The 24,328-nt window shown below is 35.2% G+C and overlaps 1 protein-coding gene across 3 annotated transcripts in view; it reads left to right on the forward strand.

Annotated features, from left to right (window-relative positions):
- Nucleotides 1-23,085, forward strand: part of CNTN1 (contactin 1) — a 389,373-nt gene extending 366,288 nt beyond the window's left edge. For all 3 annotated transcript variants that reach the window (XM_017945784.2, XM_017945786.3, XM_003906209.5), the window contains exon 24: nucleotides 20,657-23,085. In XM_017945784.2, coding sequence (XP_017801273.1) covers nucleotides 20,657-20,733 — 77 coding nt within the window. In that variant the 3' untranslated portion in view covers nucleotides 20,734-23,085. The remainder of the gene's footprint in view (nucleotides 1-20,656) is intronic.
- Nucleotides 23,086-24,328: the final 1,243 nt, after the last annotated feature.

Here is a 24,328-nt window from a genome sequence, read left to right on the forward strand (position 1 = left end):
TAAATGTATTTAGAAATATCCACCTCTGCTGCTACCATCATAGGGTCCAGCCACCATGTGTTGTTTCCATGATTGTTGCACTAGCCATCTAATTGTGCTCTTCGCTTGGTGCTTAACACCTACAATTCATTCTTAATGTAATGACCACAGTGATTATTTTAAAATATGTCAGCTCTTCTCATGTCTCTGCACAAAAACCTTTAATGGCTTCCTATCTGAGAAGGGGACTAGATCATATTCATATTTGTATTTTGCCTGATCTCTGCCAATCTTGGTCACTACCATTAACTCCCCAGCTCATGACATATAAGCCAGTTTCTGGCAAACATAAGCCTGTTTATTTCCCAATGTACTACAAAATTTGATTTAACTAATTAAGATATCTGTAATTTTTTTTTTTTTTTTTTTGAGATGGAGTCTCACTCTATCACCCAGGCTAGAGTGCAGAGTAGCACGATCTCATCTCACTGAAACTTCCACCTCCCAGGTTCAGGCAGTTACTCTGTCTCAGCCTCCCAAGTAGCTGGGATTACAGGTGTATGCCACCAGCCCTGGCTAATTTTTGTATTTTTAATAGAGACACGGTTTTGTGCTGTTGGCCAGGCTGGTCTTGAACTCCTGACCTCAGGTGATCCTCCTGCCTTGGCCTCCCAAAGTTCTGGGATTACAGGTGAGAGCCACTGCACCCAGCCAAGATGTCTATAATATTATAAATTTGTGTATTTTTTATTATTTATATGTTGTATTAGTACATTCTCACACTCCTATAAAGAACTACCTGAAACTGGGTAATTTATAAAGAAAAGAGGTTTAACTGACTCACGGTTTCACAGGCTGTACAGGAAGCATGGCTGGGAAGGCCTCAGGAAACTTACAATCATGGCAGAAGGGTGAAGGGGAAGCAAGCACATTTTCACACAGTGGCAAGAAAGAGAGAGAGAAGGGGGAAGTGCTACACACTTTTAAAGACCTGGATCTCATGAGAACTCACTATCACAAGAACAGCAAGGTAGAAATTCATCCCCATGATCCAATCACCTTCCACCAGGTCCCTCTCCCAACACTGGGGGTTACAGTTCAACCTGAGACTTGAGTGGGGACACAGCCAAACCATTATCATATGCCTTGATTATTTAGCATAGGTATGTTCTCTTTTTGCATAAATGAGAATAATGGTGTCTACCTTTGATATGAGCCATAAATGAGTAAATTAAAACTTGTTTTTATATGTCTTAAACCTTTGCCACCCAATTCTAACCAGAAGTATAACTGGGAAAGATAACACTCTATATCAATACTTCTCAAACTTTCTTCATTATTGTCTCCCTAGGAAGCCCTGTTACACATTATTTTTCCAAGTGTTACCACTTATGAAATTTTCATACCAAATATCTACTGTGTAGCTGTTTATGTTCTGTGGCCCTTTAGCAATCCAAAACTATTATGAGATTTCAGATTTTCCCAACCCACAAGAACCAACTTTCACTTAGTTGGAGGCCATGTTGGCCCTATTGAGAATGCATGCTCGGTGGAGATTCTCACTCATTCCATTCCCTAGAGACAGTAAATTCTATGAATCAATCAATCCAAACCTTCGGTGAGCTGTGGTTTTAGAACACATTGTTTTGTGATTTTTTTTGTTTGTTTGTTTTGTTTTTTGAGATGGAGTCTTGCTCTGTCACCCAGGCTGGAGCACAGTGGTGTGATCTTAGCTCACTGCAAGCTCTGCATCCCAGGTTCACGCCATTCTCCTGCCTCAGCCTCCAAAGTAGCTGGGACTACAGGCACCCGCCACCATGCCCGGATAATTTTTTTGTATTTTTTAGTAGAAACAGGGTTTCACCGTGTTAGCCAGGATGGTCTCAATCTCCTGACCTTGTGATCCACCCACCTCGGCCTCCTAAAGTGCTGGGATTACAGGTGTGAGCCACCATGCCCAGCCTGTTTTGTGATCTTATATAATTAATGTTGTATTGAATTGTACTTTGGTCTTATGCTATTGACTTAGATAGAGGGCAATTAAAAAAAAAGTACAGAAACAAAACAAAAAAATACACAAAATCTACTATCATATTATTCTATAATTGTTGAGGATATATTTCTATATGACACACACAAAAATGTATTCTTTTTAAAGAACTGTGAATGAAAATTCTCTGAGATAGGGATGAACCTATAGAAGCGAGCACCCTTGTCTAGCCCAATAAATATTTAATGTGTAAATAAAATAATATAATATTAACATTAAATGAGGAGTCTTGAAATTCCTGCACACCATGTATTTAATGGAGAAATCTTGTAAGAGGAAGAATGTAAGGAGGATCACTTCTGTCTAAACTGCGGAACAGTTCATCTCCTAACATCCACCCCACACAAACACACACTAAAAAAAAATAAATAAAAATAAATAAAAAAAAGAAACCTACAGTTAAATAATCAATTCTCTGTGAGCAGTCTAGATATTACTTATTGGAATGTATTAAATAGGAGACTATTCTACACACACACACACACACACACACACACACACACACACACTCTCTAAATAACTTATCAGCATCTTCCTTCAGTAGAGTGCTCTACTTTAAAAGAACTCTGGGGGTAGAATACTGTGATAAATATGCTTTCCCAATTTGTTGTGTTTCTAGTACTGTGTTGGCATCCAGTACAGATAATATCCCGGATATCTGCCCAAATAGACTGTCCCTTAAACTTTGTCTCTGGTCTTAAGACCAGAAGTAGATAAGCTCTTCCTGAGACATTACTTGTTTTTGTCTTTTGGATAATAAACTCAGTGACTGATGTATTTCTGTGTTTGCACTGCAGGACCAAAGCTCAGAGCCAAATCTCCTACATGCCTCTAGCAAAATATATAAAGTATCGTATATTTTACTTTAAAATGTTCGGCTATATATGCAGTGGCTTTAAAAACTGCCTGGAACAACATAGACACAATAAATATTCGCAATATTCATACTAGCTTTAGTTGATGTTGCTGCTATTTTGGTATTACCTCTTGTTTTGTATCATTTTTCCTAACTTTATCTTTTTTCCTCTCAATTTTCTTATTTGTTTTCTTTATCATACTTTATCTTTATAAACTATCAGAAAGCCTTTTTAGAATGAAGTAGCCTATTACTCATAAGTAAATATTTATATTTTATCCCCAAAGAACCTGGCAAACCATTTTGACTCAGTATTTGTTTTTTCAATTTAACTAGCAAAGAAAGTTATCTAGATAAATACTGTTGGATTACAATATCTGGAAGATTTCAATAGTAAATGTCTTAACATTTATCCTCAAGAACTATAAAACATGAATCAGATTTCTAATATATGCTTTATAATTAAATTTAGCCCCAAAAGAATTTTTGAAATATTATTTAAAGTTATAAAGAATGCATCTAAAATGTGAGAGCCAATAAAATATAAAGAGAAAATTCTTAAAATGGGCATAAGAAGAAAAATGAACAGAATTAGAAAGTACTTATATATTTAGTGTAATAAATGTTCTTAGCAAACAGAGAACTGGCATGTGTGATTCTAAGATTACATAGATATTGTATTCCAAGCAGAAGTCTAAAATATAAAGCAAACCAATTTGATAGAGAAATATTTGAAGTAGAAAAAGTAATGATGCCATCACATTTGAAAAATATAATCATCATAATTCTTATATTCTTCCAAGTATCTCAAGTGCTTTCATGACATTATATATTCTGAGTTTATTTTTAGAAAGTCTTGGTTTTTATAAATAAAAAGACATTATTTCTTTTTGTACAATCACTATGAATGGCTGACTAAACTTCTAAACATATAAATATACTGCCATGCATATTTGATACCCAAAAGGAATTTAATGTAGAGGAAAAAGTAGTTCATAGACAAAATTTATTTAGCTTTTTGTCTCATTTATGTTTTCACTAAGTATACAAATTTTTTGCCAATAATGCAGTGTCAGTTCTTTATAAGGTTGCTTATTTCTGGAAACTCTTGTTATTTTGTAATTTTGTTAACTATTTTGCGCTTTATATTGATGATTTAGATGTTTGAACATATCTTTTGTAATTCTCTGCAGCCACATGTTATTCTTTTTGCTTTTGCTCCTGGGACTGAAAACTGTTGTCATCAAGAACTTAACTAATCTTTAACAGATTTTAAAATAACTAACGTATATTTAAATGTCATTACAAATAATATAATGCTAGCTCATATTTTATTATACTTGTTGAACTTTGGATTCAGTTAAAGGAATAAAGAATCATTTAACTTAGCATTTTCTTACTCTGATTTTTTAATCCTTTTTCACCCATTTTAAAAATAAATACAGTGTGCCACTAAGGCAAGAGTCCCCAAAACTCTATTGTCTTCTCGTTCTTTCATTCTTTAAAAATATATATTATATGCCAGCTCTTAATTATGTTCAGGGAAACTTGTAAAACAATAATCAATATTTTATAAGCCAGATAAAATAAATATAAAAGGAAACATGTTTTATATCTGAATTTTAGAGGCTAATTCCCTTTCCTCAAAGAAATAAAAGTTATATTATTCTCAAATTAAAGTGAAAATAAGTATGCTTTCTTATTGCTCCTTGATTATTTAGGACTATATAGTGCCTTAAAGTCTCTATACTATCCTTTCTGGAATAAGATTTATTTTTCTAAAATTTGAGAATGATAAAATTAGTAATAAGTTTTGCTAGGAGTTATAGCATTGATATTGACAAAAAATAAGGCAACTATATTACAGGCAATAGTAAACATAGTACTATACATATTTCCTAGAACACATTTGACTGTAAACATTTTTCTACAAATTAAGTAGATATTGTTGTCAATGCCTAATATCTTAACATATTTTTCCTGGAACATAACATGTATGAGGCAAGGTTAGTTATAAAAAAGATGAAAAATCACAGTGAGAATATGATTAGAGTCTCTGCTTTAGCAAAGAGAGAAATAGTAATTATCTCCTCATTTTAAACATAAACAAATTTCCTGTCTTTACAATTAACTTCTTGATAATATAAACCAAAGCACTTATCCCAGAGCATAGCAGTTGCTCAATTACTTTATCTTCAACAGTTACTAATACATTCTGTAAGCTAGCACACGAATAAGGTACTTCACATAGAATAATGTCTTTAAATTACATTATCAGTTGCCATGTCACATTTAAAGAACTCATTCTCTAGTTATTAGATGTACTTAAATGTACTTATATGATTTAGAGAATGTCAAGTCATGCAATATATTTTTGCAAATTTCATGAATTTTCATTGATATGTGTTAATTTTAAAATATTGTTTCAATCATTTATTTTCCACACAGTTCTGCTGCATAGTCAATGAACAGTATGTCATTTGTTGTTTATCTTCAGCCATTTTTAATTAGACAAAATCCAACATTGCAAGTTTAAAACTGAAGATTAGGCATCATTCCAAGTACCAAATATTTTTGTTGTGGCTATTCTTCTAGGTTAATAACTTCTCTGACATTTGCACAACTGTGTTCAAAATATAGTCTAATAGAATATGTATTCGCCTTCTATAAAATTAATGTCCTAGAAGATAAAATATGTTGAAATCTTATGTTTTTATTCTTTTGGATTGGTCTATGAATTAATGAAATGGAAATTAATATACCTGAGAGGATCAACTATAACTTTACATTAATTTAGAGTATTATAAGCAATGGTTTAGAATAAGAGTTTTCTTCTTGTGAATATCCAGGATAACTTTCACTAGCTTCTCCCTTTTTAGCAATGCATTTCTCGGTAAATATTTTGTTATCATCACGACAGTAGGTGTTTCTAAAACCCATTCATATATTTTGCCCCACCTCTTCTTTCTTAGTGTATTTTCCTCCTCCTCCGGGAAACCCCTTTTCTGCTGCCACCTGGAAGTACCCTCCTTTTTGCTCCCTTCATATCTTTGGCATTCTAAGTGCAATTGTATTTACGACATCATACTACAGTTGTGGTTTACTATCATTCAACCAAGATCTCTTGAGAAGAAAGGCCATTTCTGCACCCAGTACTGACCACAGTAGTAGTGAGTTCTTATTAAATTGAAATTCATGAATGGAGATTTGGCAGTTAAGTTTTTTCCTGTTATATTAAAACTTTGAGAAGGAATCCTAAAGAAAGAAAAATGACTTGGACAGAAACACACATTTTAATCACATTTAGATGGTTCCTGCCCACTTAGTTAAAATAACCAGCATCTTTATCTGTAAGTTGGATCATGTCAATGTACCTTTCTCAGCAATGACTTCCTCTCTCTTCCCTCTCAGCTTCCCACACAGGGACATTACAGCCAAGGATCTGCTCTTACTTTGAAGCAGCACAGGTACCTCAGTACCTATATCCTCTTTTGAGTTTGCACAACCTTGGAGATGCAGAGTAGTTAAGTTGTAGTCAGAAGAGCCCTGTTTCCTCCTGGCTTAGATTAAGTGGTATCCTAAATCCCAGGTGTTACCTTCTAATGTCCTTTAGTTTAGACCTGGCAGATACTTCTTTCCTGAGTCCATTACCAGAATTCTTTGGAATGTGGCCTGCAGAGACCACAGAAAAATGGCACTCATTTTTCAACAAATGAAGTAGGTTAGAAAATAATTTTCCAGCTATAATAATACAAAGAGCCACCAATCATGAAATATTTATTTATAATAGCAATGAACTCTGTATCTTTGTTGCAGTAACACAATTAGCTAAATGTTACTATCACCATTTTACTGATGAAGTCACTGAAATTCAGAGAGTTTATGTCACTTGTCCAAAGTCATACAGCTGGTTAAGCTAGGAGCCAGAATTCAAATGATTTAGTTCTAACACTAAAGCATGTGTTCTTAATCTCTATAGTATGTTAGGATGAGATTAGTTCCATATGGCAATTTTTAGCAAGAACTTGATATTGGGACATGACATAGCAACAAGAGAAGAGAAACAGAAATACCCAGAAATACCCAGGTCATTCTCTAAGTAACTACTATATTGCAGAATAAATAGAGAATGCCAGATAGGCACAGCTAAAATTTCTAGCACGCCAACTCCAAACCAAATTTTGTTAACTATTTGGGAGAGGACCTGACATAGCCTTTGCCATTATCTAAATAGACAGAATTCACATGATTCTTGGAGGAGGAAAAAATTAAATAAACTCAGATTACTTTCTTTTAATCTTCCAGACTCCATCTGTACAAGTGGGAAATTCATCTGACTCAGTTAAAACTAACATATTTAAAGCACCAATTATATAGTCAAATTAAAGTATTATCTAAATATGTTCCTCTAAAGAAATAGCCATGTATTCCTGGTCCAAAATTATATTCTAAACACAGGCTTAACTTAAAATAGACCATAATCACTACAGAAAGGAAGAAAGGGGCTAAATAACACTTAAAAATCTCACATGTACATTAGTAGACCCTTTACAAGGAAAAAAAATGTTAAAGTTTAATGTGCAACTAATTTAGCTTGGTGAAATCTTTTTGATATATATTATAAAATCAAACTATGGCTAGCTAACAATGTAATTCTCAGAATATGGAATATCAACATAAGACTTTGTTCATATTTCTGAATTAAGCACTTTAGTTGGTTTAGATATTGGTTTAGATGGGCTAATGGCTTGATTTTAGATCTTATTTGGTGAATTTGGAATGGAAGATTAAAAAATAAAGGTAGAGAGGTATGATTGAAGTATAAGTTATATTTAGACTGTGAAAAGGGAGAAGATTAAGTTTGTGGTCTTTGCTTTTTGTTTTCTGGGGTTTTGGCATGATTTTTTTATTTTTGTATTTTGGTTTTCTTACACATAAGCATGAGATGATGAGGCCCTAAACTTCTAATGCACAGGCAATAGAAGTGAAGAGTCGTGAGAGATGCTAGAGCTATACTGGAGACAAAATGGACTTGGCACCCGAGTTGATATACTATAGGTGAGGAAGAAAAAGCACTTTGCAAATGACTGCATTTTCTATTATGAATAATTAAGTGCATGGTACCTCATGAACTGAACTAAGTAGTGCAGGAGGATGGACAGTTTTTATAGGAATAGTGGCCAGAATAGGGAGTACAGAGGGAGAGAGAAGTGGTTCTGTGACAAATGCAAGAACCCCAACATGGAAAAACAGGTAAAGTGAACAAGAGATAAAACAGTCCAGGTAAGACATAGTACATCCAACATGAGTCAGCACTCCCAAGCTTCTTTTAGCTTTCCTAACATTTCTCTCAACACCTAGAAAATTCATTATGAATTACTTCATACATGTTAGTATATCGTCATTGACAAACATCTAAAAGTCCCCGTTTCCACTGTCAAGATAAATGAGTATAATAAGACACAAGTCTTGAAAAGAGAAAAAGCAATAATAACTAAAAATTGTATGATAGAATGAATAAAAGAAGCCTGGCAATACTGGTAGAAATGCTGGTATTGAAAGAATTTCAGTTCCATTCACTTGTGGGAATTTGATTTGTTCAATGTAAACAAAATGGTTTCTTAAAGAATTTCCCAGAATTCCAAATGGTTAGAAAGAAGTAACTGCTCTGCTGATTTTATAAATAAACTCCTGCAAAAGTGATGAAAGTTAATCTTTTTTTGCCTTTGTTTAACTTAAAAAGAATTTGAAAACTTAAAATTTCAAGGTTTAGCACCATGAAACTATGACTAAGGATGAGCCTTTTCAGAAAAGGACGTCTGAAAAATATATAAACAGAACCAAGGAAATTCTGTGCAGATACAACCCAAAGTTATTAGAATTATTTTATATTTTCAGGATGAGAAACTGAACAAGCACAATGTCTTAGAAATTCTTTAGACTAGTCAATGTCCAATTCTAGCCAGTGACTCCTTACACATTTCAGACTATTGTTAAAACAGCTGAAAAACCGTTTCTGCTGTGGAAGTACAAAGAGAAGATTCAGCTGGTTATGATCTTCTTAGTAGTTTCGGTGATTCAATGAATTTGGACAGTTTCTTATAAGAACTTCACGTGCATATAGCAAAACAGAGAGACACCAATTAATCCTTTTTGATAGATGGATGACAGTGAATTGTGCAGTAAGGTCCCAGGGTCTAACAAATTAGTTCAAGGTCATAAAAGGAAGAAAAATCTTAATAGCAAATACCAAATACCAATACATTAGGAAGAAAAATCTTAATACGAAATACCAAATCTTAATGCTAATCTTAATACCAAATACCAATCTTAATACCAAATACCAAAATACAGCCTCAAATAGGTGAATCATTCATTTGTCATAGCCTCAAAGCCAAAGATGACTGAAGATCAACAGGACTTTTTGCCCCAGTTTTATCCTGAGAAAGTTTCCAAGGTAGTTGTGTCTCTGCATCACCATTTGAAACCAGTGAGAGAATGGGATTATTGGCTGTCATTGCTATTGAGGCATTTATATACCTCTAGTCATTTTCAACTCTCAACTCATTACATTAAGGAAGGTGGCATCACTGCATTCTCTAGCAATATTTAGAGATGTTCATGAAGCAGTCAGGAGGTAGAGGAAATAGTACTGGGCTTAGATTCTGGTTTATGTTCAATACCTAAGTGTACTGTCTTTTAGGTATGTAAATATAAGCCCTAGGTCCCTAATCTGTAAATACAAATAATGATACATACTTTAACTGTATATTATAAGAATTTAGTAAAATAAATGTTGTAATGTGTCCTAGACAAATTAGGCACTTACTAAGTGGTTTAAAAAATTTTTTAAATCCATTGAACAGGCCAAGTGCAGCAGCCCACGCCTGTAATCCAAGTACTTTGTGGGGGCCGAGGTGAGAGGATTGCTTGAACCCAGGAGTTCCAGACCAGCCTTGGCAACATTGTGAGACCTCGTATCTACAAAAAATATAAAAAATTAGTCGGGCATGGTCATGCATGCCTCTAATCCCAGCTACTCAGAAGGCTGAAGTGGGAGGATCACTTGAGCCTGGGAAGTAGACACTTTGGTGAGCTGTGATTGCACCTTTGCACTCACTCAGGTGACTGAGTGAGTTTGTTGGAAAAAAAACTGAACAGGTATTTGTTAATGACATATTATGGATCAGGCTGTCCAGAATCTTATGAATAAATGAAATAATTTTAAGGAAATATTTTTCTCACTATTCTTATATCATCACTTTCTGTATATTTAAATTTCAGAATTTTCCTTATTGTTAGGTGAAGATTTTATTTTACAAAGAAAAGCAGAAGTAAAATATAAACTCGGACTTAATCTGCATCTACACTTTGTGAAATGGAAATTGAAATGCGAATTACTCCCAGGTAGGCCAGCCACTTCAGTGGCTGTGCTAATTAGGGTCTCACAAAAGAGCCACATGAAACTGAATACAATTTCTACTTTGGGGGTCACCGCACCAATTGAACAGAATCTTTTCTGTGTCATCTCCACAGCCCTCATCTGTCTAATGGGTTTTCTGTTCTAAGAAAACTTAGTGGGCAAATTTTTGCCCTGTCCTGCTAGTACTAGAGAATGATTTATCCTACAAATACTGGTACTACTACTAAGTATGCAAATGTGTGTCTCCTGAATATATTTCATCTCTCCTATAATTTTATGGATGACCATACAAGATAGACTTCATGTATAAATAGCTGTAATGTCTAGCCTCATGAAAGGGCAGGCTTCCTAGGGTCCATTATCTCACCTAGAAGCAAACATTGTGCCCACTATGACCTTGAGCATAGGCATGAAGACCAGCAATAGATCATCTATTCAAATTCACGTCAAAGAAGGACTCAGAAGAACTCAGTGGGCTTTGTGGGAAATTGTATCTGCTTCCCTTAGCTTGGATTTTTTTGTTGTTGTTAAGATACACTTAAAATAAGTTTAAGGAAAATTGGCTCTCATGGCCAATTAGTTTCATTCTCTCTTTATTGTCAGTACCCCCAAATATCAACCAGTTTCCACCAAAAAAGAGAGAAGCAAAGCAATAGAACATGCAACTTTTGTGGGGGGATGATTGCAAGGGACAGTCTTTATCTGTAAATAAACCCACAGGGCCCTGTATCTGTTGTTTCTGAAAATGTCCAAGAACTCCTAGTTACAGTGCTCAACTGGTCCCTCAAGACTTGCACTAAAGAGGAACCATTAACTTTGGCATGGTGGAACACATAAATTTTCAAACTTTCTCTCTGGCTCTACTTGTCTTTTTGCCTCAAAAACTAATTTGGAGACGGCAAGGTAGAGGCAGTGGAAGGAATAATTTAGCACTTGCTTTTATAAGTATGGCAAAATGTAATAGGCATTTGAAGTTCCCAGTCTTTTTAACTTTGATTGAGGCTGAGAAAAGTTGCTCCTGGTGGTAACTCAGTGTATTACACAAAGTCAGGGCTGCGAATGTGAGAATGTTCTGTCAAACACCTATTTCCAAAGCCAAGTGCAAAGATTTCCTAATAAACTGGCTCTGGTTATTGGTTAATTAATCATAAATTTAAAACTTGAATGTTATTTACAAAATATTTTGTATATGTTGGGAATAAAACAAACCCATGAAATCCACTATATATAATTCTGTGTATTCTATAGAATAGAACCTAGATACCAAGGTCTGGGTCTCTTCTGTCTCATTCTAGACCGAGTATATTCTCACTAAATACTCACTAAATAATCAAGTATCTTTTTAAATGAATAAACTATATTTCATATTTCAAATTCACAATTAATAGATGGATTTTACCATGCATTGTATCTCCACTATGTAAGTATTAGACTCCCAATTTTACAGGTAAGGAAATGGAGCACAGAGAGATTAAGTACCTTGTAAGAGACCACACACTCAAGTGAGTGGTAACAGTATCCAGATAGAATTGTCTCACTTCGACTCTCATACTTTTGTGTAAATGTCACCTTGCATTTCTAAAGAAGTAGGTAAGCCAGTTTTAAAAGTCCTCATAATTATGGTCTCACCTTGCCCAAAAATATCAAAATCGGGCTTGTTGAGCATGCGCTTATTGGCCAGGAGGCAGCTAGAAGTTGGTTTTATATTTCCCAGCAAATCAGTTGGTTATCACCCTACCGGAAATGTTAACTCCTTTCTCAAAGAGGAAAGGCATCCTGGTGATGTGGTGTTTTCTGACAGGGAAAGGGCCAGAGTCAACAGTAAGGAACAAATACAACTGCCAGGATAAGCTGCCAGAAAATCATGTACCTCTGCCAAACAAACAAAAATCCATTTTGCTTGGCATGTGGGTTTGGGTTCACAATTGCCAAATGAGTAGGAGCAGCAAGATTAGTGGGCTTCACTTGATGGAAAAACCCAGCGAAGCCACTAGCACTTAGATGATCAAGCACTCAATGTATATTTATAAACTAATATCAACTTTGATTAGCATAAATAAGGGGAATATAACAAATTTGTTTGCAAATTTTATGGCTCAATGCTAGATGTTCTCAAATATATTATAGTTTGCCTACAATTATAGACTCAGGGCTGTAGTAAGAACCTTAAGACTTGTAACAGTGAACCCTATCATTTTATCGAAGGAAAATCCACGTCCTTGAGAAGTAAAACAGCCAAAGATCACAACAGCATCAGAACCGTGTCCTGAGCCCAAATATTTTCTGTTGCTAAAGTTATATAACTAGCTATTGACAGAACTGGAAGTAGGTCTTAAGCTGTCTTTTTTCTTCTCTACTTAGCTTAGTATTTGAGTGTTGCTATCTCAAATAGGCAAAGGGAAATAAAATCATCAAAAGAAAATAAGCAAGCTGATACACAGACAATATCATAAAATAGGTATTTTAGGGAAAAAACAAAAATCATCAAATGTGCAAGAATTCTGCTGAACCTCAAACCCATTTTATTTTCTGATTTCTCTTTGGGTTTCTTCTTTAGAAACTCTTAAAACCAATTAGTGTGACTATCCATTACTCTATTTTGTCAAAGTCACGAAGTGAATGCTTATAATATTTGATCTAAAATTGAAAATGACATTAGCATTTTCCCCAAGAAACTGGTTTGAAGCCAATTCAGCTAACTTTCCCGTTAATTCTTAACAACATTAGACCATTCATGAAAATAATAATTTTGATATGTAGTTCAAAGAAAATGTTAACAATAACCTCACTGAATTAACAGCAGTTTTACTGAAAATTGCATGCTAGTTTCCAGGCAAGTACAACTTTTCTACTTACAGGTTTGTAAGTTTTACATCTCAACTCTATTCTATACTTGCATTGTTGATAACATTTAGACAGGATGGAAACCTGGAAAGAAAAAAAAATATATGCAAGAGAAAATGTGCAAGGAGAAAGAGACAAAGATGGGACAGAAATGCCAAAAATGAATCAAGCAGTAATAATTCAAAGATTCCTTTGTTTCAGACATTTCATAAAATCTCAGTTAATACATTTAAAACGTTTATTTTTACCTCAGTAGCTTCACATTGACCAAGTGTGAATTCATGGAAGTACATGGGACTGCATGAATTTTTAAAAATTATCATTGTCAGAAAATTAACCATACAGTAAGTTAGATTTCAGTGTCTCAAACTAAAACATACCTCTGCTTCTTTTAATGTTTGTTTTCACACATTTCTGCCACAAAATTTAATAAAATAAATACCTAATTGATTTCCTCACTTAGTTCTGACAGCAATCCAATGGAGAAACAAACACAATTCAGTAATCTTCAGAATGGAACACCACCAGTAAAAGAATCCCAGAAAGTTCCCAACTGGTTAGACTAAGTCCAAAACAAAGCTCTTCACCATGAATTTACCTTTATTTCAGACAAATTCTTATGAGTGACTAAATTTGCAAAGTGGCAAACTCACATTAGGCCTTTCTGTACCAATAAATAAGATTAAAAATGCTGAAAAATTCGAGTGCTGCACCTACCTTGACTGCGTCCCAGTGGTTACTCATAAAAATGGCTCCAGTACTCCGACAAGTTCACTGAAATTGTTGTCTTCAGTAGCCAAACAGAGCACTTGCTCTTCTTGTGTTGATTAGCCTCAAGCAATTGGGAAAACAGCTAAAAGCTGAGAAAGGCAAATTAGAGAGGTTTTAAATGACACAGGTGAGCAAAGTCCTGAAACACGTTTTTCCAATTACCACAAAATTACCAGAAAACATACTTGTCCACAGCTGTGGGCAGAATATGATTCCTGTGTGATGGTCCCTGATAGAAAGATTACCGTCGTCAACAAGTTTGGGAGATACTGATTATCCTCTCTTGCTTTGGTGATTCTCAACATGCACTTACTTGCTCTTTTTAGATGAGAATAGTCTCTTTTTCACCCCAGAACTCCTCTTTTGCTCCTGGATCCACACAACCCTTTCACTGGGGAAAGTACTGTTCCTTCTCAGATAAGAATGAAAGCTACCATCTTCTTACGTGGCCCTGCCTCCTCAGCCAGAGTGATTGGTTGAGGGACGGAAACCTTCTCCAAGCTAGTTCAATTAAAGAAGCCACTAACTCAGCCGCAGTTATTGCTCTGGGGTTAGTTGTGTGACCTAATGTTTGCAAAGCAGAGCCTTTCCTTAAGAATTTTTCATTAGAGTTGGGGCAAAAAGATAGCTCAGTCTGTTTGCTCTTAAGAATACGTGATGTGAGCTAGGAGCTCATGTCTCTCTTGAGAGCAGTCTGAGAATGTGAGGCAAATTGTAAAAGAAGAAGAGGTGAAAGCCAGAGATTTGGAAGGCACAGGTATTCAATTATCTGCTCCAGTTGTCCCTCAGGCCAGTACAACATCAGCTCTTAGGTTGGGGTTCTGTTTCTTAAAACCAAAGATCCCTGACTACCATGCTACACAAACACTGGAACTGGAAGCTAGACTCTTACAGAGAAACTTAGTATGCCCAGCTTATGCTATTGTTTGCTTTATTTTTTCCAACTACTTTTCCAGAAATACAGTGCAGGTATAGAGCAAGAAATAAACATCATCAAATGTAGTAGGAATTGCTACCATTTACTGAGAGTTATCTATTAATCATGCATTTCTGAAATGCTTTACATAAAGCAGTTGTTTCAAACCGTGATATGCTTTACATAAAGCAGTTGTTTTCAAACCATGATAAGCAGAGTCCCATATGTTCCATGGGGTGATGGGGTTGGGGGAAGTACAGGTGCCAGCATGAAAATAGAGAAGACAAAAATCTGGTGGTCTCCTGCTCCTAAACGCATCTTTGAGTAAAACATCCCCTCTTCACCCAGTTCAATAATGGATTTTCATGTATCATTACTTCTGAAGAAAGGTTATGCTACCTCTCTCTCTCTATCTATATATATAGATAGAGATTTATGTATATATATATAGATATATATAGAGAGAGATGTTCAGACAGAAAATATATATAATAGAAAATCTATATATACACAGAAAATCTATATTTTATATATATATATATATATATATATATATATAGAGAGAGAGAGAGAGAGAGAGAGAGAGAGAGATGAGACTAATCTCATCTAAAAAGAGCAAGTAAGTGCATGTTGAGAATCACCAAAGCAAGAGAGGATAATCAGTATCCCCCAAACTTGTTGATCACAGTCATCTTTCTATCAGGGACCATCACACAGGAATCATATTCTGCCCACAGCTGTGGACAAGTATGTTTTCTGGTAATTTTGTGGTAATTGGAAAAAGTGTTTCAGGACTTTGCTCACCTGTATCATTTAAAACCTCTCTAATTTGCCTTTCTCAGCTTTTAGCTGTTTTCCCAATTGCTTGAGGCTAATCAACACAAGAAAAGCAAGTGTTCTGTTTAGCTACTGAAGACAACAATTTCAGTGAACTTGTCGGAGTACTGGAGCCATTTTTATGAGTAACCACTGGGACGCAGTCAAGGTAGGTGCAGTATTAGATTTTTTCAGCATTTAGAGAGAGAGAGAGAGAGAGAGAGAGAGAGAGAGAGAGAGAGATAGATAGATAGATAGATAGATATAGAGAGATACATAGATAGATAGATGTTATGAGACATGTTATTATCCCTATTTTATAGCTGAAGTTTGGAAAAAGGTTTAAAATTTTTTTAAATTTTTTTAAATTAAAAAAATTAAATAACATGCTCAAGATTACCCAGATTACCCAGCCAGTAAAAGGCAGAGGTAGAGTTTGAACTTTGCTTTGCCTGTTTCCAGAACGTCTGACTCTTAGCTGCCATGTGATACTGTTCCCAGTATACCCTTGTGGCTCCTACTAGGACAGGCACTCATTGCCTGCTTTATTGATACTCATATTAGCCAGCTTGTCCTGTTAAAATTTAAACAGCTAAAGATCAAGCAGAAACCTGTAGTCTGCCAAAGCCAGAGTTACTGACTGGATGTAGCAAAGAAACACATACCAGAGCAATCATGGAATATCATGCAGCTATGAAGGAGAAGTGTCTTATGTAAGGTTTGAGTTCCTGCTGAAGAATTCTGAAGAGGGTGGAAATAAAGTGGCAGTCAGATCTCGATTAGTTTCTGTTTCTGAGGTGGGAATAGGAGGAGCAGGGATTAATTAGAGCTGGGGGCTGTCATGAGGGGAGTGCAGTCCACCAATTGAGTATTCCCACTAATAGATGGGACAAGTAGAGCAGGTCTGGGGCACCATTGGTAACAGCACCATCCACTCGGTGAGCAGGTCATGATGGCATTCTACAGCAGCTCTGTGATCTTGGTAGTGTTTCCTGCAAACTTTACAGCTGGCATTATCCATGTCTGTCATATGAATCTGAATAAAGGTTTTGTTATTTTTCTGTCTGAGCTGATTTTCACTCTGGTCACAGGGATGTTTTTACTCTTTCAGTTCTCCAAATGTGCTGCTATCCCAGCAGGAGTTTTACTGAACTCAACAATTTTCAACACAAACATCCATTCATGTGTACCTAATACACCTTATATATATTAGGCACATCTCTAGGCAATGGGGAATCAACCATCTAATAAAAACATTTCTTTCATATGGCTAGGGTCATTAATAGACCTTGGAAGAATAAAAAATAATGTCGGGGCCAGGTGCGGTGGCTCACGCCTGTAATCCCAGCACTTTGGAAGACCAAGGCAGGTGGATCACGAGGTCAGGAGATCGAGACCATCCTGGCTAACACGGTGAAACCCCATCTCTACTAAAAAAAATACAAAAAAATTAGGCGGGCGTGATGGCAGGCTCCTGTAGTCCCAGCTACGCGGGAGGCTGAGGCAGGAGAATGGGGTGACTCCAGGAGGCTCAGCTTGCAGTGAGCGGAGATGCACCACCGTACTCCAGCCTGGGTGACAGAGCGAGACTCCGTCTCAAAAAAAATAAATAAATAAAATAAATAATAATAATGTTGAACCAGGACTAGTTGGAGGACTCCTGGACTGAGTAGTGAAATCAATGTCTTCTGATATTATATTATGAATTTTGAATTTCATCTCTTTCATAGGAAAATCTATTTTCTGAGCAAAAGTAATCATAGGAAGATATAACCCCTTTCTTTGCCCAGGTTCCTAGAAGTTAGATAGATTATGCAATAGAGAATAAAATGAAAAGAAATATCAGGGGTCCCACTGAAGGTCACAGTGGTTTCCTCTCACCATCTTCTTCCTTAGACCTCCTGTGCTCTGTAATCAAAAACAATTCAGGGCCTACAATGGAGGCATAACTCAATCATTTAACATTATAGGGTGAGTACTTTCTATGTACTAGGCTTGGTATTAGTCAACACAGCTAAAATATGATTTGGATATCATCTCTGTCTTGAAGTTGTTCATAATCTACAGATATTAGCAGTTGTGGTCACAAAATATGACACCACAAAGAGAAAACTCTAAATGTTATGGCATCATTAGCAATAGGCAAGCAGTAGAAACGGAGACTGCACCACAGTGTCCAGACTGAAGCATCAGAAAGGAGGTTTGTATTAAAAACCAAGTAGAGCAGTTTTCTACTTATCAGAAAGCCTTCAGTACTGCTCAACTTTTAATTGAAATTTCTGTTTTCAGCATCTCTCTCCCTATAGCAGGAATTCCTCCTGAAGGAAGTATTAAATCAAAGTTTAGACTTAAAAAAAATCAAGAAATTCCCATGGAAGAGATATAGTACTCCAAATTGGTTTTACATTTCTTCTGATAGGGAAAAATTACTCACAAGATCAATGATTTGTTCATGCTTAACATTCATCAGCTATGTGAAAAGGAAAATATATGTTTACTATATACCATATAAGTAGCAGAATTATAATTGATAGCAGTATTCTGATATATATATGCTGTTAGATTCAAAACCAATATATATTGAAAAACTGCTCAAGAATATATGTCATTTAAAATGACATTAAATAGTACTTCAATTAGGTCTCTAATTTATGTTTGGGATGTGGGAGAGAAGTGAAGATGAAGACCAAAATTACATAAGCTTGAGCCATTAGAGAAATTAAATACAACACACATAAACATGGGGAGTTTATTTCAAATATCCTGATGTCAAAGCCACAAATTATGAAATTGTATTTGGTTTCATACTAATACCAAAACATCAAGATGGCATCCACAATTGACTAAATTTATTTCGAGCAGCCACAGCTTGTACTTTGCCAACCCACATATTCAGCCAAGTACATAAACGTGTCCCCGTCACAGATGTAATTTGTGGTCAAAAGAGCATTGCGGAGTCCCTGCAGTCATCCTCAGACAAAAAAAGGCTTCAGGAAAGATCATTTACACTGGGTCAACCATTGAAGTTTAAAGGTTTTACTCTGTGATTGAGGTTTATTATTGGGCATCTTATCAGAATAAAATAATGTGTGGTCTGTGGCATATTTTAAAAAATATGTAGAAAAGTAGAAGGTAAAAAAAAAAAATTACAAGAATACAAAGACCTCTTTGAAAGTTTATGTGTTAGCTGTTTTCCATATGACATTTATTATTTTCCTTCTGTGCCCTCGCCTTGACACATTAAGTGCAGAGTGCTGTGTCCTTCTGCATTTCTGAAACTGGTCCCTTGCTAAAGTTATCTGCAGGAACACGGCAGAGAGGTCAAAAGAGCATGGCCTTTGCAGCTGGACAGATCTGAATTCTAATCCTGTCTCTGCCCTCTAGTGACTATTGGGCTTGAGCAAGTCATTTTACCTGACTCAGTTACAAAATATATAAAATTGGGGTAAGAAGACCTACCATTGTATGTTGTTGTAGTCATGTCATAATATACGTAATGAGCCAACATAGTCTTGTAGGTGGCCGTAGGGCAGTAAGTAGCATCGCTCATAGTAATGATAAGTTTACTGTTTGTTATTGATAGTGTCCTTAGGAGCTCTGCTACTTGAGGGCTGTTTATATTGCCCTTGTTATCTGCCCTGACTTTTTGACACTCACTTTCCTGCTCATTACTAAGAACCACTTTATCTGTATCTGATAAAGCTTTCCCTCTTATGTTTCCAGGCAGCACCAAAAGCCCCAGGCAGGGCGATGTTGAAGACAAGCAAGTAGAAAGACACTATTATCTTCCACCTTATAGGGAACATGAATGTGCTTTTAATGACGAGAGATTCAGGAGAAATGCCCTAAATCAATCTCCCTGAATATAAAAGGACCATGCTAAAGAATGAGCTGTTTATGGTCACTTTTAATATGATAGATAATAATAATTTATTTGGTGGTTTCAAATTTAGAGAATAAACTTTCAAAAATTAACAAAAACTGTTACATTTGTAAGCCATTGACTACATTTTTTAGGCCTTCACTCATTCTAGCAGCATGTTCATTGAAGATAGTACCAGCCAGGCATAGTGGCTCATACCTGTAATCCCAGCACTTTGGGAGGCTGAGGCAGGAGGGTCACTTGGGCCCAGGAGTTTGAGGCTGCAGTGAGCTATGACTGAACCACTACACTCCAGGCTGAGCAAGAGAACAAGACCCTGTCTCTTAAAAGATAATAATTAATTTATTAAAAAAGAAGATAGTGCCTAATAGTTGTGGACACTGGGAAGAAAGAGTATGACTTTTTGGTCCTACTTTACAGCAGTTTCTCAAAAATCCTCATGTCATCAGGACCCATAAACTTACTTGATTATAGGAGTATCCCTTCTAAGTGTCACCCAAGATGTGAAATAAGTCCATAGCATATTATAATACATCATTTCAATTTTTAATTCACAGTATAATATCTCAGGGCAATTGTTCTTTAGGTAAAAATTGAATGAGATTATTTAATATTATCAGAAATACATTACTTAAATCATTCCATATAAGTGTATAAATGTCTTAAAACCATTGGGATGTGAAATTATGCAAGATCTACCTAGCATACCTATGTTGTCATTATCTCAGGAAAAATTATTTGTATTTTTACTGTTATCTCTTTATCTTATTTTTATAAAGCTTACTTTTTTAACACCTGTATATACGTTTCTTGACCTTTTGCCTTCTGGTAGGAATTTGGGACTGCCAGATCATAGGGACAACATACACATTTGTGATATTATTTTAAATGATTAATTTAATCATGTTGTGTAAACAGTTCACATGATCTCACACACAAAATCTTTGATCAAAAGCTTTTGTTTTTCTTAAATCATGTAAGCATAAGAGACTCTGTTTTGTAAAAGGACCTCTTTGTTTTCCAGGGCTATGCAATCTTGCCTTGGCCAAAGCAGACTCAATGAGCAATACTGGCGTTTATCAATGAAATAATATGCACACTTTCGGTTTACCTTGTAGGTGCACCCACCCCATCGCCAAGTCTTCTCGGCTTGCTGCTGCCTGCCCTTGGCATCCTTGTCTACTTGGAATTCTGAATGTGTTGTGATAGCTGCTGTTCCCACCCCAGCTCAGAAGACATCCTTCATCCCTTGGATGACCACAATTCCTTCCAATTTCTGCGGCTCCATCCTAAGCCAAATAAATTATACTTTAACAAACTATTCAACTGATTTACAACTCACATGATGACTGAGGCATTCAGGAACCCCTTCATCCAAAAGAATAAACTTTAAATGGATATAAATGATTTTTAACTCGTTCCAATATGCCTTATAAACCACTTAACCTGATTCTGTGACAGTTGCATGATTTAACCCAATGGGACAAGTTACAGTGTTCAATTCAATACTATAGGCTGTAGAGTGAAAGTCAAATCACCATATACAGGTGCTTTAAATTTAATAACAAGTTGTGAAATATAATAAAGATTGAATTGTTGGTTGTATGTGGTAAATGTAAGAGTAATACAGTCCCTTGTAATTTCCTCACTGTTTTGGGTACTGCATATTATTGAATGGCCCCTATCATTCTTGACATCTTGAGTTTAAAGTGTAACAAATATTTTGTCATAAATCCCATTATCAAATCATGAGTTGAAAGATTTTGACTATTGAAAACCAAATTCTAGAACTTACTATCAGTATTTTTATTTTCAAAGTAAATAATTTTCTAAATATTTGATTTTCAGAATCAGTTTTTTAATAGTAAAGTTAACATACCATATAAAGATTTTTTTTTCACTTTTATATTCTACTCTGAAGTTATTTTATGCTTTTCTTATCAATTTCAAATCTCAAAAATCACAGCTCTTATCTAGAATATCATGATATTGCTATATTTGTTCATATGTGGAATGACAAATTTTGAAAAGTAGAGTGCTTCCTTTTATTGAGATGTGACAGTCTTTACACAGTTAGGAATAAGTGACAGTTAAGTGAATATCACAATTACCAGTATCTTGGTTTTTCTGCTTCATTCCTAAGTATTACGTCTCTTTATTGCAGATGTCAGATCAAAAAGTCACCTGTAGGTTGAAAAAGCTACAGCATTCCATTTTGTATAATAATAATAATAATAATAATTAGTTTTAAGCTCAATTCCCACTTCAATGCAATACTGAAAACGGGCTAAAAATACCAAATCAATATATTGCTAATGGTACTTTGAAGAGTATGCAAAACTAGAAGGCCAGGAGGAGGCAAATAATATGTCTTTCCGATGGTGTCTCCCAAGTGTTGGTGCTTTGGGTTTTTATAAGTTGTGAAAAGGAAGATGCACATTTATTCATTCTCCATGGTGTGCACGGAAATGTGTTCGAATGTGGATGTAAAAGAAATCGAGTAATAAAGAATTAGCTGGCTCATGAAATAGTGCAATGTTGGATGCTTCAAGAGGTATAATCCTATTTTATTAGCACAGACTTGCTAGCTAATTAGAGTTTATCTTTTTAGAAAGGATACCATACAGGTTCGTAAAAAATATTTACAGGAAGCAAAATAGATCTATTACTACTTTACCCCCCTTTCTTTAATTTGTATAATTTTTGTACTATATATCAATGTGTAAATGTTTAGAGCCTTCATTATGAAAATATCAATAAATATTTCATTAGTTTACATTTAACTCTTTGTTATAAAATGAAACTTTTAAAAATAAGTGAAATGGATGATTTCCCAGTGGAAGTACGTCAACAGTCTTAAGATCATTGCAAGATTTCATAAAATATTTAAGTATTTGAAAAAGAAACAAAATGTCTTCATACTTTAGGGAAACGAATACTCTGTATACCTTCTGTACAAATGTTTGTGTTTTCATTGTTACACTTTGGGGTTTTACTTTTGCAATGTGACCCAGGTTGGGCATTTTTATATAATCAACAACTAAACCTTTTGCCAAATGCATGCTTGCCTTTTATTTTCTAATATATGACAATAATGAGCAAAACTGGTTAGATTTTGCATGAAATGGTTCTGAAAGGTAAGAGGAAAACAGACTTTGGAGGTTGTTTAGTTTTGAATTTCTGACAGAGATAAAGTAGTTTAAAATCTCTCGTACACTGATAACTCAAGCTTTTCATTTTCTCATACAGTTGTACAGATTTAACTAGGACCATCAGTTTTAAACTGTTGTCAAGCTAACTAATAATCATCTGCTTTAAGACGCAAGATTCTAAATTAAACTTTATATAGGTATAGATACATCTGTTGTTTCTTTGTATTTCAGGAAAGGTGATAGTAGTTTTATTTGATACTGATAAATATTGAATTGATTTTTTAGTTATTTTTTATCATTTTTTCAATGGAGTAGTATAGGACTGTGCTTTGTCCTTTTTATGAATGAAAAAAAATTAGTATAAAGTAATAAATGTCTTACTGTTACCCAAGAAAGAACAACTGTCCTTTCAATTTACCTCAAGTTTCAATTTATTTTTAGAAGGTTTTCATTGCAAGTTCAATAGCAGGAAATAAATATTCTGGTTAAGCAACAGTTCACTATTTGAAGATACTACAAAAAGTACGCACATAGAAACACACACAGAGTCATTATTACATTGAAATAAGATCACCTGGTAAATAACTTCAACCCATGAAGATGTCAGTGAATATCAGTGTAAACTGAAACACTAAAGCAAGCTGCTAGATGCTTAAAAAAAAATGAGACTTTTTAACCCAGAATGAGCTGAGCCTGGAATAGAGGTATCTGCATAATGGCATGAATCTATGGGAGGAGTCTGCTACAGGTAAAGCTTCTGAGTCCTGAGGCAGGCTGGGCCCAGAAAACTGCATCCCATGGCTGCCTGTGTTCTGATAGTGGTTTCGCGTTGGAATTCTCATCTCCCTTCCTGTTTCATGAAGCGTGCTTCGCCTTGGATTCTGGTTTTCCTGTTTGGACATTGTCTCTGTTTCTAGACCTTAAGTATTAGATTAGCTCCCTTCTAATATTTTGTATTTGGTATTTGACTTTCGACTGACCCCAGCTCAGATTCTCCAGGCTTTGGGAGATCAAAGCTTCTTTCTGTGAGAGTGTGTTCCATGTTAATGATTCTCAAACCTGGTTGCCCATCGGGATCACCTGGAGAATTAGAAAAATTAAAATGAATTCCCCGGACCCCAGTCCAGATTTATCAAATCAGAATCTGGGGACTGAGCTATATTTTGGAGGGAATATTCAGTACTATCTGATAGGGAGTTGGGTTTGAGGTGTTCATGATCACTGCAGGCTGGATTAACTGATAGTGTCAACTGAAAGAACAACATATTTCAATAGCATGTCTACATAACTTAATATCTCTTAAAAAAAAGAATCCATAACCTTGGCTTGCCTAAAATGCTGATTTGTTTATAATTATTCTTATTTTGTTCTACATCTTAATATCAAAATACAATGCACTTTTTGTCTGGCAAAAATATACCCTACCTTGTTTGTATCCAGACTGCAGACAAAAATGCACCTCAGAAGATTTCTCCTCTAAAGGAATGTGGACTTTTTCTTTTTCCTTCATGATACTTGGAAAATAAATTAAATTTTAATACTTAATTTCCCAAGTCTATCATCTTCTGGAGGTTGCTAATAAAAAAAAATGATGAAAGCCTCCTCCAAACTTCAGTATTTGTTTCTTCAGAATAGACA

The sequence above is a fragment of the Papio anubis genome, chromosome 9 (assembly GCF_008728515.1).
Source record: "Papio anubis isolate 15944 chromosome 9, Panubis1.0, whole genome shotgun sequence".
NCBI lineage: Eukaryota > Metazoa > Chordata > Mammalia > Primates > Cercopithecidae > Papio > Papio anubis.